General features: G+C 42.3%; 1 protein-coding gene across 20 annotated transcripts in view; it reads right to left on the bottom strand.

The window, feature by feature from the left end:
- dync1i1a (dynein cytoplasmic 1 intermediate chain 1a) overlaps positions 1-14,965 on the bottom strand; it is a 66,754-nt gene that overhangs the window by 31,120 nt on the left and 20,669 nt on the right. For 17 of the 20 annotated variants that reach the window (XR_013904541.1, XR_013904543.1, XR_013904542.1 and 14 more), the window contains 4 exons: positions 11,057-11,152; positions 8,341-8,512; positions 4,135-4,234; positions 3,879-4,004 (listed from right to left, as the gene is read on the bottom strand). Coding sequence is in view for 17 of the 20 variants with exons in the window: in XM_026155370.2 (XP_026011155.2) it covers positions 3,879-4,004; positions 4,135-4,234; positions 8,341-8,512; positions 11,057-11,152 (494 nt within the window). In the remaining 3 variants the exon portion in view is untranslated. The remainder of the gene's footprint in view (positions 1-3,878; positions 4,005-4,134; positions 4,235-8,340; positions 8,513-11,056; positions 11,153-14,965) is intronic. The other 3 variants (XM_080296050.1, XM_080296055.1, XM_080296057.1) reach the window with 1 other exon arrangement.

Here is a 14,965-nt window from a genome sequence, read left to right as displayed (position 1 = left end):
CAAATGTAAATTAACGTAAAATCACTATAAATGTAATAAAACATAATTTTCTTGTTTTTTAAATGTATTATTGTTAAAATACATTCACAAATGTATCATAATTTCACAAATATTTGTCCGTTATTTGAACGATTGAACTGTTAAATTCAAATGTAATGCTATGGAAAAATATATGATTCTCATGAACTTTTTTTTACATCAAATAATAATTCTTATTATTGTTATTTAGGGCGATCGTGGCTCAAGAGTTGGTAGTTCGCCTTGTAATCAGAAGGTTGCCGGTTCGAGCCCTCGGTCGTTGTGTCCTTGGGCAAGACACTTCACCACCTACTGGTGATGGCCAGAGGGGAATTGTGGAATTGTAAAACGCGTTGAGGGTCTCAATGAGCGCGATATGAATGCAATCCTTTATTATTTAAACCAACTGTTAACTGTATATTTCTGTACATTGAAGTATTATTATTCATATTGCCGGATTCATTGACCTTGCTTATAGGTAATTTCATTGTTTAATAACATTAAAATGTTCCTAATTTAATGTATAAAAGCACTTGAAAGAGGCAAAATCCCATGTAAAATTAGGGCAACAAACTGTATTGTCATTACTGAAAATAACCGTATTTTCATGTGAAAGTTATTTTCTGTTATTTTCTGGTATTATTTTGGCGCCCCAGCTGCCGGAATATTACTGTTTTTTTAGGATTTTTTTTTTGTACATTAACATGATCAGCCTAATTTTATTCCATACCTTAATCAAAACAGTAAATGTGGGATTATCATTTGGAAGAATAGTGCTTCTTCCCTCAAGCAGAGCACTGGAGACTTCAATCAGTGCCAAAACCAGTGCATTAAAGTTGTTCTAGCAACACATAGCTGATACTATGCATATTTCTAAATAAATCTGCCACCAGTCTGTAGTGTTAATTTGTCCTGATGCTAATAAAACGGCATTGAAAAGAACTGAGATTCCGCCCAAAAGAAAAGCATGAAATATTGTATTTTGACACTTTATAACTTCATATTCCTTTAAAATGAAAAAACAATGATTAGCCACTTTAATAGATAACCCATGAAATGCATTGCTATCTCTGTATTACCACAAGTTCCACTTTTACAAAGCTTCACTTTCGGTGTTTGTTGAAAAAGATCATGGATGCTGAAAAGATATATTTCAACTTTATGTTTACGTTCATAGAGGAGTGTGGTGGTAGAATAGATTCCACTACATTTAAAATGTTTATAGAAGTGTTTACGTTGACATACTGTACATGAACTAAAGCAATTTCAGTAATAAAGTTTAATGTGACATCAAACAACAACAAAAAACAAACTGTGCTGGAGCCACTTAGAGTTCACAGGTGTACCTAATAAAGTGGCCAATGAGCTTGACCTCACTGAAACCCCATCTGAAATATGAAGCCTCCCATAACCCACTACTTTTTACAATAAAGCCCCTGCTGGATCCAGCCTCAACCACAAACCCAAACACTCAAATACCAGCCTGCCCTGTCATTCTTTTGTATCCTACACACACACACACGCGCACACATAAACACCATGGTCGTTACACATGCTTACAGCAAACATACAAACACGGGCATACACATATACAGTATTCATCTACCTATCCATTCATCAAACGACAGCAGCTTCTGTCTGCAAAAACAAAAACCGGCTAAGTGTTGCCAAACACTGACTGCCAACAGCAGCAGTGTTCACCAACCCGACCTACAGCATGTGTGCACTGCAAGAGTGTGGCCTCTCTGTTACTCTAGCTAAAGATGGGAGGTGAAAGGTGACCAGAAAACGAAAGAAAGGGGAAGAGGCGCTGAGCCCTGTGGTTTTGGTGGGTTAAAGAGCACAGCATGCTCACATATTAAAAGCCATCTGACACGTAGCTAACTAGAGTAGCGACTCTGTTTGCAAAAGACACCGCAGAGAGAAAGCGAGTGAGAAAAGCAAACAGTGCCCTGACTTTTCTTCTACTTTCTCCCCCTTTGTTTTATCCAGATCCAACAGTGACGTGAGAAGTAAACGCTGACGTTAAATGGTTTCTTTCTTACTTTATCGCCACTTAATCTGCCACTGTTAATCCTTCCTTGAACGTGTCATGTAAGACATGAGGTGTGGTGGTGAAATTTGGTGGGTGGGGGCACTTTAATGTTTTTATTTGCTCTCAGTTGTTTTCTTTTCTTCATCAGCATCATGTTGTGTAATGCACAGCTTTCCAGTAAAGGCTCAGATAAAACAAATCGCTCCGTGTGGACAAGTCAACACTGTTTGTAGTTGTTTGTCTGTTTCTGATACAAAGTGAAATTTCCCAGTTTTTCAGTGCTATTCAGTGTGTTCCCGTCACTGTACTCACTTTAACTTTTACAGTTTTATTGCTCCTTTTAATACACAGAGCATTTTATTTGCTGCTTACACAAATATCCCTGTTCCCAAGCATCTACTGCTCAGTGCCGACAACTTGCAGATCAGCATGCTCAGAAACCGCACGCTGTTAATAAAGTCAGACAACGTCCGAGAGCCACATGGAAAAATCTACAGAATCGCAGAGCTACGAGATGCATAGCTGCAATCTGTCCGTACAACCGCATGAATTTGAGCAGCAGAATAAATTATGGTGCAGTAAAAGAATGGAGTGCTTCAAAAATCCATTACAGAACTAGACTTCATGTTGAAATATTTGCACACAGTGTGTGGTATGAAGGACTACGTTGCTCTGTTTGTTTCTTTTGCTTTAAGTTTTTAATAAACCTTGAATGTGCGAGTGTGCGCGTTCATGTCTGACATCACTTTAAACAGAAAGGTAACCGCTTATAGCATTTATACTATTACAGATGTATGTCTGCTTTTACTGTAATGTGCGTAAGGAAGATTTCACCTCAAAATAGAGCACAGCCTGGGTGGGCTAACACACTCAGTGCTGGATTAGGAAGTGGTAGGCCACATCATTTTACTACTGACACATCTCTACGTGGCCCTGTGGGAGCTGTGAAGGTCCCCACAGTCAATCGTTCCACCTCCCCACCTCCTTCCATCTCCAATTCTCCCTCCTAAAATGTATTATTTTCATTTGCAATTAACATCACAAGCATAAATTAGTTTCATTTCCAACAAAAACAGCACAGTCTCAGTTCAGGCAATACATGAAGTCAAGTACAACTGCAATGACAGCAGGTCAGCTGATGTCATTTTCAGCCCTCATCAGCTGAAATCCATACAACTGCCAAATTTCACACAGAGTACACTAAACTGCTTTATCCTTCCTAGGACTGCTGCACATCTGCAAGCCACTTTGCAACCCACATTCATGCTTTGCCTGACTCATGGCCAGAACAAAAGCTGGACGTGCCACCGTCAAGAGGTTCATTAAGTCCCATATCGAAGCCGTGAAATGAGTGTTCTCACCACCACCATCTTGGGTTTTTTTAAACAAATGTAACGAGGTCTGACTATCAAGCCCTTTTGCTAATGATTTGTCAATTAAAAGCCAGAGAGTACATCCTGGAAAATCCCACTTTCTGACGCTTACAATAACCCTCTAGTGGTAGTGTAAATATATATTTAGTTTAATCTCACAACATTCCAACCATTATTGCGTAAAGAAGTAAAAGCTGTAAATTACTCGATGGACATAAAGTTGAATTCATAAATGTATTAAAAAAAACTCAAAACAAAGAAACTCAAAAGAAAGACATAAGAGGACCTCTTTTGTTTAACATGACTTTTCTGGGTTAGAATACTTGGAAATAACCATCCAGACATTTAAGACAGAAGTGGCAAAAGTTAACCTGCAGACGTCTGACATCAGGACTGACATCCAATAGTTCTGGAAATAGATGTGAGACTTGGCAAGTGTATGTTTGACGTACCTGACAGTGAAAGATGTACTCTGGGGTGGCCTTCTTAAACTTGATGTTCCACACCAGAGCAACACCGTCTGGTTCGTGTGGAGCATCCTCATTATTGTTATAGGAGGCAACCAGCAACTCGGGATACTGAGAGAGAAAGGAAAGGCTTACAAGATGGGAAACATCCAGACAACGATATGAAGAAAAAAAAATACCAACAGAGACATGGTTCATTCTTGGCAAATCTTTTACTGTTTGGAAAAGTTTCAGGCCTAACCTGAGGGGACCAGTCGAGGCAGGTGATCACACGATGTTTTGACCAGTGCTCGTCATAGAAGAGCCTACTGAAGGACAGACTGGAGCCACTGCCCAAGTCTCTGGAAGAGGACAGTGGAGAGAAAGGTCAAAGGTTGCTTCAACTCAGCTTGGTTCCAATAGCAAAATCCTTGCCAGAGTTAATAAGCACCTGCCAACTAAAAAACTGACTTCATTCTGATGAAGTCATTTGTGATCACTGGCAAAGTAACTCCTAGTCTGGGCTTTACCAAAACGTACACACCATAGTAACTAGGGTGAAAGGGGAGCAACTTATTTTCTGCTGGCACAGCCACTATTTTAAAGCTGAGACTATTAATTGATTAAATGCCCTTTTGAACTGTACCATGTGTACTGTTTTACTAAAAGTGTAAGTTGCATTAGAACCAAGGCAAACATTCATTTTATAACGTTTACAAAAGTTTTAAAGAGAAAAAGAAACCAACATAAATGAAGATGTGTTGGACTGGCTATGAGTGGCACAATAATTTTAGGGTTGTTCGGCCATTCAAACCCATGCCATGAAGCTCCCGGTACCCAATTTCTGTGCTGATGTTAATGTTAATCTGGAAGTTTGGAGCGGGGTCACCAAGCTGATGAGTCGGCATCCTATTACATAAAAAGTGAGCTCTTTAGAACAACCAACAAATAGTCTGTATGGTTAGGTGCTTGATTTTATACACGTGTGACACTGACACTAAAAACGCTTGAATTCAGTGATTAAGAGATGGGGCTCAATACTTCTGTCCATATATCTAATATCAACTCTACAAGGGCAGCTCTCCAGTTGTAAGAAGTCTCTTATTGGAGTGGCACGGCTACAAAATTCTAACAAAAATCATAATTAAGGTTTCTTTGGTCAGTTTGGACAGTTAATGATTAATTTAACAAACCATGATCCATATCTTATTAAAACGGATACATTGAACTTTGAATGAATGAAAAACAAATAAATGAAAAAACACATCATGATAGTGGGAGACATCACAGTAATGTCTGGAGTTAAATCCAGACTGGGAGCTTCCACAGTGGGATGTCTGCAGACTGGCTGAGATAACCTGAGCAATCCGTAGAAAAAGGTACCTGCAGACAGCTGTTAATAATTTCACAGGCTCATTTATGGAAACCTGTCAGTTTTACTTCCCACGGACCTTGATGGCTGCAGCTTCCCGTTTAGTCATCTTGGCTTGACATGCACTAAGTGGCAAGTGAGTTTCAGGTTTTAGGTAGAGACAAAAGTACATTGCTTTAAGGGTAAAGTGTGAGCTCGATTTATAACATCAAGGGGGAAAAAAACAAAACTTCATAGCAACAATTAATGTAAAAGAGTCATTTTTAAACTTAAAGCTGACTCATCACCTGGACAAACCTGGAGCGTAAATTACCACGCATTATGCCCACCAGTATGTGGATGATATCTGTATTGTCTGCAGTACTATGTGAGGCTGTATGTAATGAAAAAAGGTAGTGAAATGTAGGTTGTTACACTTTCAAAGCACGTCCTTGAGAAAAGAATAAAAAAGGAGGGCTGATGTTGAGCACTGAGCCATGGCCTGTTTTAGACTTAATCTCTATTTGACCACAGGCTTCATGTTTCTCTGTGGCTGCAGTGGTCAAAGTTGAAGTGAGTCAGTAAAAGCAGCATTCTTCTATAATAGCAGAGCAGTATACTAAAACAGCTTTGCACTTATGACTCTTACAACTTCGACCAACACCTCCATTTAGAATAGAATAGAATAGAATAGAATTCAACTTTATTGTCATTGCACATGTCACAGGTACAAGGCAACGAAATGCAGTTTGCAGCCATCCAGAAGTGCTTTAGCCATGATATAGATATATTACAAATATATATTAGCAATAATATAGATATGTGAGCATATTACAGAAATGGGTCTATTATGGTATGTTATAATGTACATGGTATGAAGTATGTTATGAATATGCTATAACTACAAGTATGTACAGGCTGTAGTGAGTACAAGCTATGTACAGGATATAAATATGAACAACTATACAGAATATGAAATTAAAAAAACTATACAAAAATATGAGCTATACAGAAATGTGAACTATGCAGTTTATAAAGAGTTGTAGATTTAAAAATTATCGTATTGTACAGAATGATTATTTACACAGAATTATACAGTAGTGCAGTTAAGATCAGTGAGATATGTGGATAATTCCTACAGAGGCTATATAAAGTGCTGGTGGTTGTGAGTGGTGGTTCAGTCCATGTTATTATTGTGTGTTTGAGGGTACAGTTGTCCATTGTGGGTGTGTGTATGTTCAGTCCATGTGTTAACGTGGGTCAGATGTCAGGGGGCAGAGTTCAGGAGTCTGACAGCTGTGGGGAAGAAGCTGTTCCGGTACCTGGTGGTCTTAGTCCGGAGGCTCCTGTAGCGCCTCCCAGAGGGCAGGAGGATGAAGAGTCCATGTGATGGGTGACTGGGGTCTTTGATGAGTTTCCCAGCCCTTTTCAGACACCGCTTCCTGTAGATGTCCTTTATGGCAGGAAGTGGTGCTCCGGCGATGCGCTGGGCAGTTTTCACGACCCTCTGCAAAGCCTTCTGGTCCGAGGCAGAGCAGTTCCCGTACCAGACTGTTATACAGTTGGTCAGGATGCTCTCGATGGTGCAGCGATAGAAGTTCACCAGGATGTCTGAGGACAGGTGGTTCTTCCTCAGAGTCCTCAAGAAGAAGAGGCGCTGGTGAGCCTTCTTGACCAGCTTGGAGCAGTTGGTCGTCCAGGTGAGATCCTCGGAGATGTGGACTCCCAGGAACTTGAAGCTGCTCACACGCTCCACAGCCGTCCCCTTAATGTGGATGGGTGGATGTGGGTCAGCATTCCTCCTGTAGTCCATGATGAGCTCCTTGGTCTTCTCGGTGTTAAGCAGCAGGTTGTTTGTGTCGCACCACTCAGCCAGACGATCCACCTCCTCCCTGTAGGCGGCCTCATCGTTGTCACTGATGAGGCCAATCACCGTGGTGTCATCTGCAAACTTAATGATGGTGTTGGAACCATCAGCAGGTCTGCAGTCGTGGGTGAAGAGGGAGTAGAGGAAAGGGCTCATCACACAGCCTTGTGGTACACCGGTGTTCATTGTGATGGTAGATGAGCAGCGGTTATCCAGCCGGACATGTTGGGGGCGGTTGGTCAGGAAGTCCAGTAACCATTTGCAGATGAGGGAACTGATACCCAGGTCTGTCAGTTTCCTGATGAGTTGTGAGGGGTGGATTGTATTGAATGCTGAACTGAAGTCTATAAACAGCATTCTGGCGTAGGTGTTGTTGTTGTCCAGGTGTGAGAGGACAGAGTGCAGTGCGATGGAGACTGCATCCTCTGCACTCCTGTTCTGGCGGTATGCGAATTGGTGGGGGTCCAGGGTGGGGGGGAGACAGGATTTGAAGTGTGCTAGGACCAGCTGCTCTAAGCACTTTGTGATGATGGAGGTGAGTGCTACTGGGCGGTAGTCATTGAGGCAAGATGGGTTGGAGTTTTTGGGTATCGGGACGATGGAGGTGGATTTGAAGCAGGCCGGTACCACAGCGTGGGCCAAGGACAGGTTGAATATGTCTGTCAGGACTCCTGCAAGCTCCTCAGAACACGCTCTGAGAACACGCCCGGGGACGCCATCAGGACCTGCAGCCTTGTGGACATTGATCCTGCTCAGCACCGCTCCGACATCGGTGGGGGAGAGTCAGAGGTTGGTGGTCTGGCGTCATGTCTGCTTTGGTTGTAATTGTTGGGTTCCCTCGCTCAAAACGAGCATAAAAGTTGTTGAGCTCGTTGAGGAAGGAGACATCAGAGGATGCGGGGGAGGGTTTGGTGGTCCTGTAGTCTGTAATGGTCTGGAGTCCTTGCCACATGACCATTTAGAGGCAACCCTTCGGATGGCTCTTTAAGCTGAGATTTTTGTCAGTTATTAGGAGCTTTTTTTAAACCCACTGAGAGTGTGACATCACTATGAAGACAAGTATTTGGAAGAACAAAAGCCACAATGTCACTGAAACTGCAGTGACTCAGTGGGCATGCACCAGGCTTGTTTAAAGGCATGAACAAAAGCTGGGAGGTTTAGTAAAATGGAAATAAAAACTGAATTGTAAATAAATCCTGACCCAATGCTCTGTCCAACCTCATGCTCCCATTTGCCTCCTTCCTGCTCACCCCTCTTTGTCGTCAAGGTCTCGGCCACTGTAATCGAAGAAGATGTCGCTGTCTTCAGCCAGAGCTCGCTCCATCACTCGGATGCTGCAGTCGAAAAAACTCTGAAACTCAGAGGAGTGCAGGATTTGTTGCCTCTCCTCCTCGGTCAGCTCCCGCAGCACTGGAAATGAGCCTGTTGGAAGAAGTATCAACATAAACATATAAACACACAGAGACATGTGAGACTTGTAGGCCACACTTCGCACACAATGTTGTTGTAATAGAAAATAACGGCAAGGTTTGAAAGCAATTTTGTTGCGTTCCTAAAATGTTAGGAGAGGGGGGAGGAAACATTTTAGGATATGTTTCACAGACAGCATTTTGGGCACTGGTAGGACTGATTTCCTACTCAAATCCTATGAAGTTGAATACTGACAGTGCTCAAAGTCTTCACCGCAAAAAAAATCCTCAGAGCACAGTTCCCCCCCCCTTTCCCCCCCACCTCCCCACTGTGCCCACAGTGCTCCCAGTTGAACATCAATCAGCTTTTGCAACATTGCTGTGCTACACGATACTGCATGTCTCACACAACCAAGCAAAATCAAGAAGGAATTGGAGTTATAATGCCAACACTGCAAATAATAGGCCAGTAAGGGGCAACCTTTGGAGCTGCCCAATCAAGCTATTGTGGAAGTGACAAAAGCTGGACTTTTACTTGAAACATCTCACATGAGGCGAGCATCAAAAAAACAAAATGTTAAAATGTCCAACCCTCTCATTCTACTTTTAAACATCCTAGGAACCAGAAGTAAGCCTGCAGCCTGAGAGCAAAGTGCTCTATTGGGTTGATCCAATCAGTTGCGATCAAATCCAAATCAGTTATGACCGAACTTTGAATAAAAATACATTTTTTTTAACCTAGCAGAAACAAGTTGTGAAGAAAGCACTCTGAAACTACAGTCATCGATGCTTTCAGTGCAAAAAAAAGAAAAACTGCCCATGGAGACAGGCTGTTAATCTGCTGTTTCTTATGCAAATAAGAAAAAGATGACAAGAGAAATAGTCTCCAGTGAATTAATGACTAAAGACAGTGAAAGGATAATGGTTGTACACTAAGACAGGGGTACAGGGCTGATTGCTTGACCTCTACAGAGAGAGCATCCAGTGGTTCTGGAAAGGCTTACTGCACATCAACACAAAGTTCCTCTGAATGGTCTCTTTCAGGATGAAGTCGTCACTGAGTGAGCAAAAATGATTATAGCAGAGATGTCAAACTCATTTTACATCATAGGGCAGATCAGCCCATTTTTATTAAGTGGGTCGTACCAGTGAAACTCCCCTTTCTGTGATTCTAAAGAAGTTTAATTACACATTTGATCCTTAGGATGTCTTAATAGACTGTAAAAAACAACCCTGTAACTATAAAACAGAAAGTTTTTGTTGCTGGTTTTTCACTGTTATTTGATGTTTTTTTTTTTACTGCCTATAATCACTTTAGTGTAGCATGAAAAGTCATGTAGATGGTCTTTTTCAGTAAAGATAGAGCTGTAAAACATATTAAAATACAGGTAAAAGTCCATAAATTTACAGCTTTCTTCACAAGTTCCAAAGCTGTCCACTGGGGGCTGACTCTGGCCCCCATGCCTTATGTTTGAACCCTTGATTTATAGGTCTATGCTATGGCCAGTCCCACCTGTCAAACCAATGGAAGACTTGTAGAATCAATGTCAAGGTGCACTGAAGCTGTTGTGGCAGCATGTAGTGACCCCACACCTTAACCATTTTTCCTTTAATTATTCCCCCCTCTTACGCACTATATGAATTAACAGCTAGTGTATCCAACTATATCCACACAAACACTGTACTCTGCTTCTACTACTACTTGCAAAAGAATCAACATGTGGCTATGACATTAGACAAGATTAGCATTCTCTTCATCTCTATCAAAACCAGAATTGCATGCAGGACGTAATAAACTACAAACAGTTCCTAATGCATCATTCCTAGTAAAAAACACACAAAAAAACGTAGAGCAAGAACTTCATAAACAACAGAATAACAAAGCCCTGTGAGCGACCCGCCTCCCTTTGAACGTAATGGCTGCACAGCACGGCGTCCACTTTTTGAAGTCACTGTCCCCAAGCACACACGCGATTTTCCTCCCACTAACACACACACACAAACACACACACCGACCTTTACCCTGCCTCTTGACTTTGATCCCTCTCCATCTCTTTGTATTTCTTACGAGTTGTCAGAAAAGACCCAGTGAATCGAGTGGCAGAGATCAAAGGCCAGACCTTGTAATAGGCCAGGATGGAGAGGAGACGGATGACTGTGTGTTTACGACTGCGTGGGTGCATCTGCCTATCTGTGTGTGTTTGACTCACACTTGCTACAGTCACGCATATTCAGAATATGAATATGTCCATCATGGCTTGTGTTTGAACCAGGTCTTTTTTCTAGGACTTCCACACACGGGCACATGCATACACATACACACACTTCTCCATTCCTCTTCACTTTGAAGACGAACGGGGTCAAGTGACAGGTTTTTAATCAGTGCTGACCCCAAGATGCCATGGTCCTGATATGCTGAAACCTGCCCCCACCCTCCTATCTGATCCACCCACTGACCTGAGAAGGGTGTCACACACATGAGAAAAAGAATGGGAAGTTTATTTTGGGGTTTCATTAAATGAATGGGGGTTTTTTTTTGTTGCTAAACTCGTTTTACCTTCTTTGGCTTCCCTGTTGTCGTCCTCATCCTGTTGCTCCGACTCTGGCCCCGGCTTCGTTTCCATCAACTCTTCATCTTCTTCTTCTTCCTCTACTGAGGGAGAGTAAAAAAAAAAAAAAAGAAGAGAGAGAGAGAGAGACAGAGAGCACTCATGTTAATCAACAGCTGTTCCAATTTTCTTCGACCTCCCGCTGCGTGCTGCCTCCCCCCTCCTCCTTACCAAAATAATCATTCCCAGACATGCACCGGTACACCTGACTGACTAACATTCAGACCAAATGGGTTTCATTTACAAACACACGCACTTTGTTTTTTACAAAACACACGAATTCCAAAGCCACGCAACTTCCCTTACAGTTGCGTAGTAAGTAAAGGCCAGAAGCTCGTGTCCATCTCTACTGTCCTGCATGCACATCTGTGTGGGCAGCTTGGTTACTGTGCACCAAAATCACAAACGCACACAGACTTGGCAGGAAATGTGAGAGTTTTGTGTGCCCTCCCCTCTTTCCCTCACCTTTGACCCCATGCAAAGAGATCCTGTGATGTATGTGTGTGCATGCGTGTCTGTGTAAAAGGGGATTCCCTCTGCATTCCCTCCAATCAGTCTCTGCAATTACACTTGACTTGAAGAGAGTGTGTGTGTGTGTGTGTGTGTGTGTGTGTGTGTGTGTGTGTGTGTGTGTGTGTGTGTGTGTGTGTGTGTGTATTTGAGGTTCAAGTATGAAGGGTTACTGTCAACATAGGCACCTGCTTGTCAGCTACTGCCCCACCACCCCTCGGGCTATGTGTTGCTAACCCTCACCAACCTCTCCTCCTCTTTTCTGCTGCTCCCTCCCTCTGAAACAGATGCTGAGAGTCGGGGGGCCTCTCTGAAGACCTCTTAACACCCTGACACGGCCACCAGACACCTGTGGTCCGCTAACACACACGCTACACACACATACAATCTGTCTTTCACTCTCTCTCAAACACACACACACACCCGGGCCCTCGCCCACAGTGCCAGGGGTGGTGAGGGGTTAACTGGCAGGGTCAAACTGACAACAGTTGCTCAGTCCAGTGGGAGGAAGTGACTACATCACACTCTCAGACATGTCATCTCTCTCTCTCTCACACTCACAGAAACACACACGCATACACATGTCAGGGTGTGTTTAACTCAGCTAGAGTATGGCCTGGGGCACTGTTAAAACCACTCGCTCGAGGGCTGCTCTTGCACCAGATGAACTGTCCATTTGTCACTGGGGCTCGCCTAAGCTTTTGATGAACTCGCTGCTACGAATACAATTGCAACTGGTGGACCACTCCACTGATTATACTGATGCTATTACAATAATGTCCTGCCTTATTCTATTCACTGTATTCCCAGAAGATCCTTCCCTACCAGTCCTTGTGTTTTCTTTTCTTTTCACTTCCAAGTAAACGTTTTTGATATATGACTTTAATTTTCATACTGTGTTTATATAATAAATGACTACGCTATATCAAATACATAGTGGTGAGGCTCCAGCCAAGTGTGTGGTTAACAGCCAGCTGTACTGATCCAAACACCAGTGACCCACCAGTATGGAAGAGAGACCAGAAAGAACCAGACAGGCAGACTGCCAGACTAGCTCCATGTCTGAGCTGCCAAAACAGACACGCTACAAACAGGGATACCCTTTTTTTTTTCTCCCCAGGTCCTTTTGTCTCTTCCTCCATGACTCAATTTGTGAAGTTTGATTTCTTCCAAGTGTTGTTTTTTTTGGGCTGTCATTGTTTCCTCCAAACTGAAGTCATTAATGAGAAAAGCTACAGGATGTAAAAGAAGTTAAAAAAGAAAAAAGAAAACAGGAAGGTATATTACACACAACTTCTATTCTACTCTATTTTCTTGACCTTATGTGACCGGTCCGGTGGTTGGAATGTGCGGTAATGGGGATGGGAGGAGCGTGAGGAAAGCAGAAAGAAACCACATCGAGGAGCGGTCAAACTGTCAACCCCCGGGACCACAAGACTGTGGAGCAAGGCAGCGTGATTCATGGTGTATGGGTTACCTCACTGAGGGGAGACGGTCCAATTCCCGTCCGAAGATACTGCTGATGTCTTTGCCAACAGCCATGCATCAAGTTGTTCTGTAACAGTACGCACCAAAAATATCCCTACTATTTCCTTTAAATGGAAATTTTCAGAGATGTGTTTCTGCGTGCGCCCAGGCTAAAACAAAACCTATACTGTGGTAAATGGTAATCTAAAACTTTATGTAAAAATGTTCACGAGTACAAGCAGAGAGGCACTGCTCGGTTTTCCTGCGGCACAGCAAAGTAAGCAGGGAAGGGAAATGAAAAGAGACAATCTCTCACAGTGTGAGCGTGTCTGCATGCTACCCTGCAAGTATCCTGCACACTTTCTTGTTTCCACCTCATTCCAGTCACGGGATGCTTTCTCTTTCCACCTGCCGCTTAATACCGCTCCTCGCTGCAGGACGACGGTTAACCGGTATCCTCCCCCTCACTGCAGACGGGGGTCCACCTTGATGAAACTCTGCTTGGGGGCTCCCGTTTTGGCCGACTACACACCCGGGGTAATGATATCCTCTGTAGCCTGGGGCCTCCGCATCTGGTTGCCTCAATCTTCCACTGGCTGCTTTCACATGCTGACCAGGCCCAGTCAATTCAGAGCAGCCCAGCAGGTATGCAGGCTCTCTCAGCTTCACGGTGCGGGCATAGAAACAACGTACACGCGCGCGCACAAATGTGTAAAAGTGTTTGTTAACGCAGACACACACACACTGGCAGAGGTATGCACTCTACCCACAAGAGCAGATGTATAAAATGTGACTGTTAGAAACACAGAAATGTGCTTCAGCTTAGCAAGTTGGAAAGATTGGGTGTCACCTATAAAATGCCAAAACAGCTAATATTAACCCCTCAAGCAGCTATTGCTGTCATCATTCAGTTTTAACAGCAATAACAAATCTGTTACTGGATATAAAACATATTTCGTTAATTTATCTGAAGACGTATCAGACAGATTTTTAAACGGGGGGGAAAAGGAGTGATTAGCAGATACGCTATCAGAATTAGCGTCAGGACAGAAAATGTGTAAACACTATTTCCCAGTAAATATGAAGCACATGTATAGTGAGAATCTGATTAGGGCTGCTAACACTCGTAGTACGAGGACTAAAAACAGTTGAGCAAAATTCCATCGCGGATACAAATTTTGGTGACCATAACGTACATTCTCAGGCGGATGATGAACAGGAAACTCAAAAGGATTGGGAGTCATCACCAATGTTTTTTAAAAATATTTAGAAGTTAATAATCGCTGTATGTAAGAAGATGTTTATAAAAAAAAACTTGACCCACCAGTTAAGGAGGAGACAGGGCACATACATAAAGAAGAAGCAATAATTCTGAATAAAATGCATCTGAATTACATAAAATCAGAGGTTTATTTATTCATATAATTCATCTTTAAATTTTATTAAATTTCACATTTTGCATTGTACTTATGTAACAAGATTACATGGAAGATTTACATGTAATCAAATTATTTAAAGGCAGCATTTTAGCCATAAATATTTTTAGGAGTGTACGTACATATGCTACAATCATTCAGAGACCAAGACAACAGAAAATATTCCCATTACAGATAATGTAACCAGTATCTGATGCTTTTATAGAGAAATTATTTGTTAAATTAAGCCCCAGCGATAGTTAACAGTTTTGAACCATATATGGATTACAGTGGCACTCTATAGATGGATTCTGTGTCATAGAACAAAATCCTTCTATATTAATATTGTAGATCATTTACACAAGGGAAAGCACAGAAAATATCACATACAATAAAACATCTTTTCCCTTTTGCTTATTTCACATTTTCTGTATCCACGCAGCAAAACATCTGTATGTCTACACC

This window comes from Astatotilapia calliptera, chromosome 22, assembly GCF_964374335.1.
Source record: "Astatotilapia calliptera chromosome 22, fAstCal68.1, whole genome shotgun sequence".
Classification (NCBI taxonomy): Eukaryota; Metazoa; Chordata; class Actinopteri; order Cichliformes; family Cichlidae; genus Astatotilapia; species Astatotilapia calliptera.
Note: the sequence above shows the minus strand (reverse complement) of the source record. Positions and strands in the feature narration are given on the sequence as shown.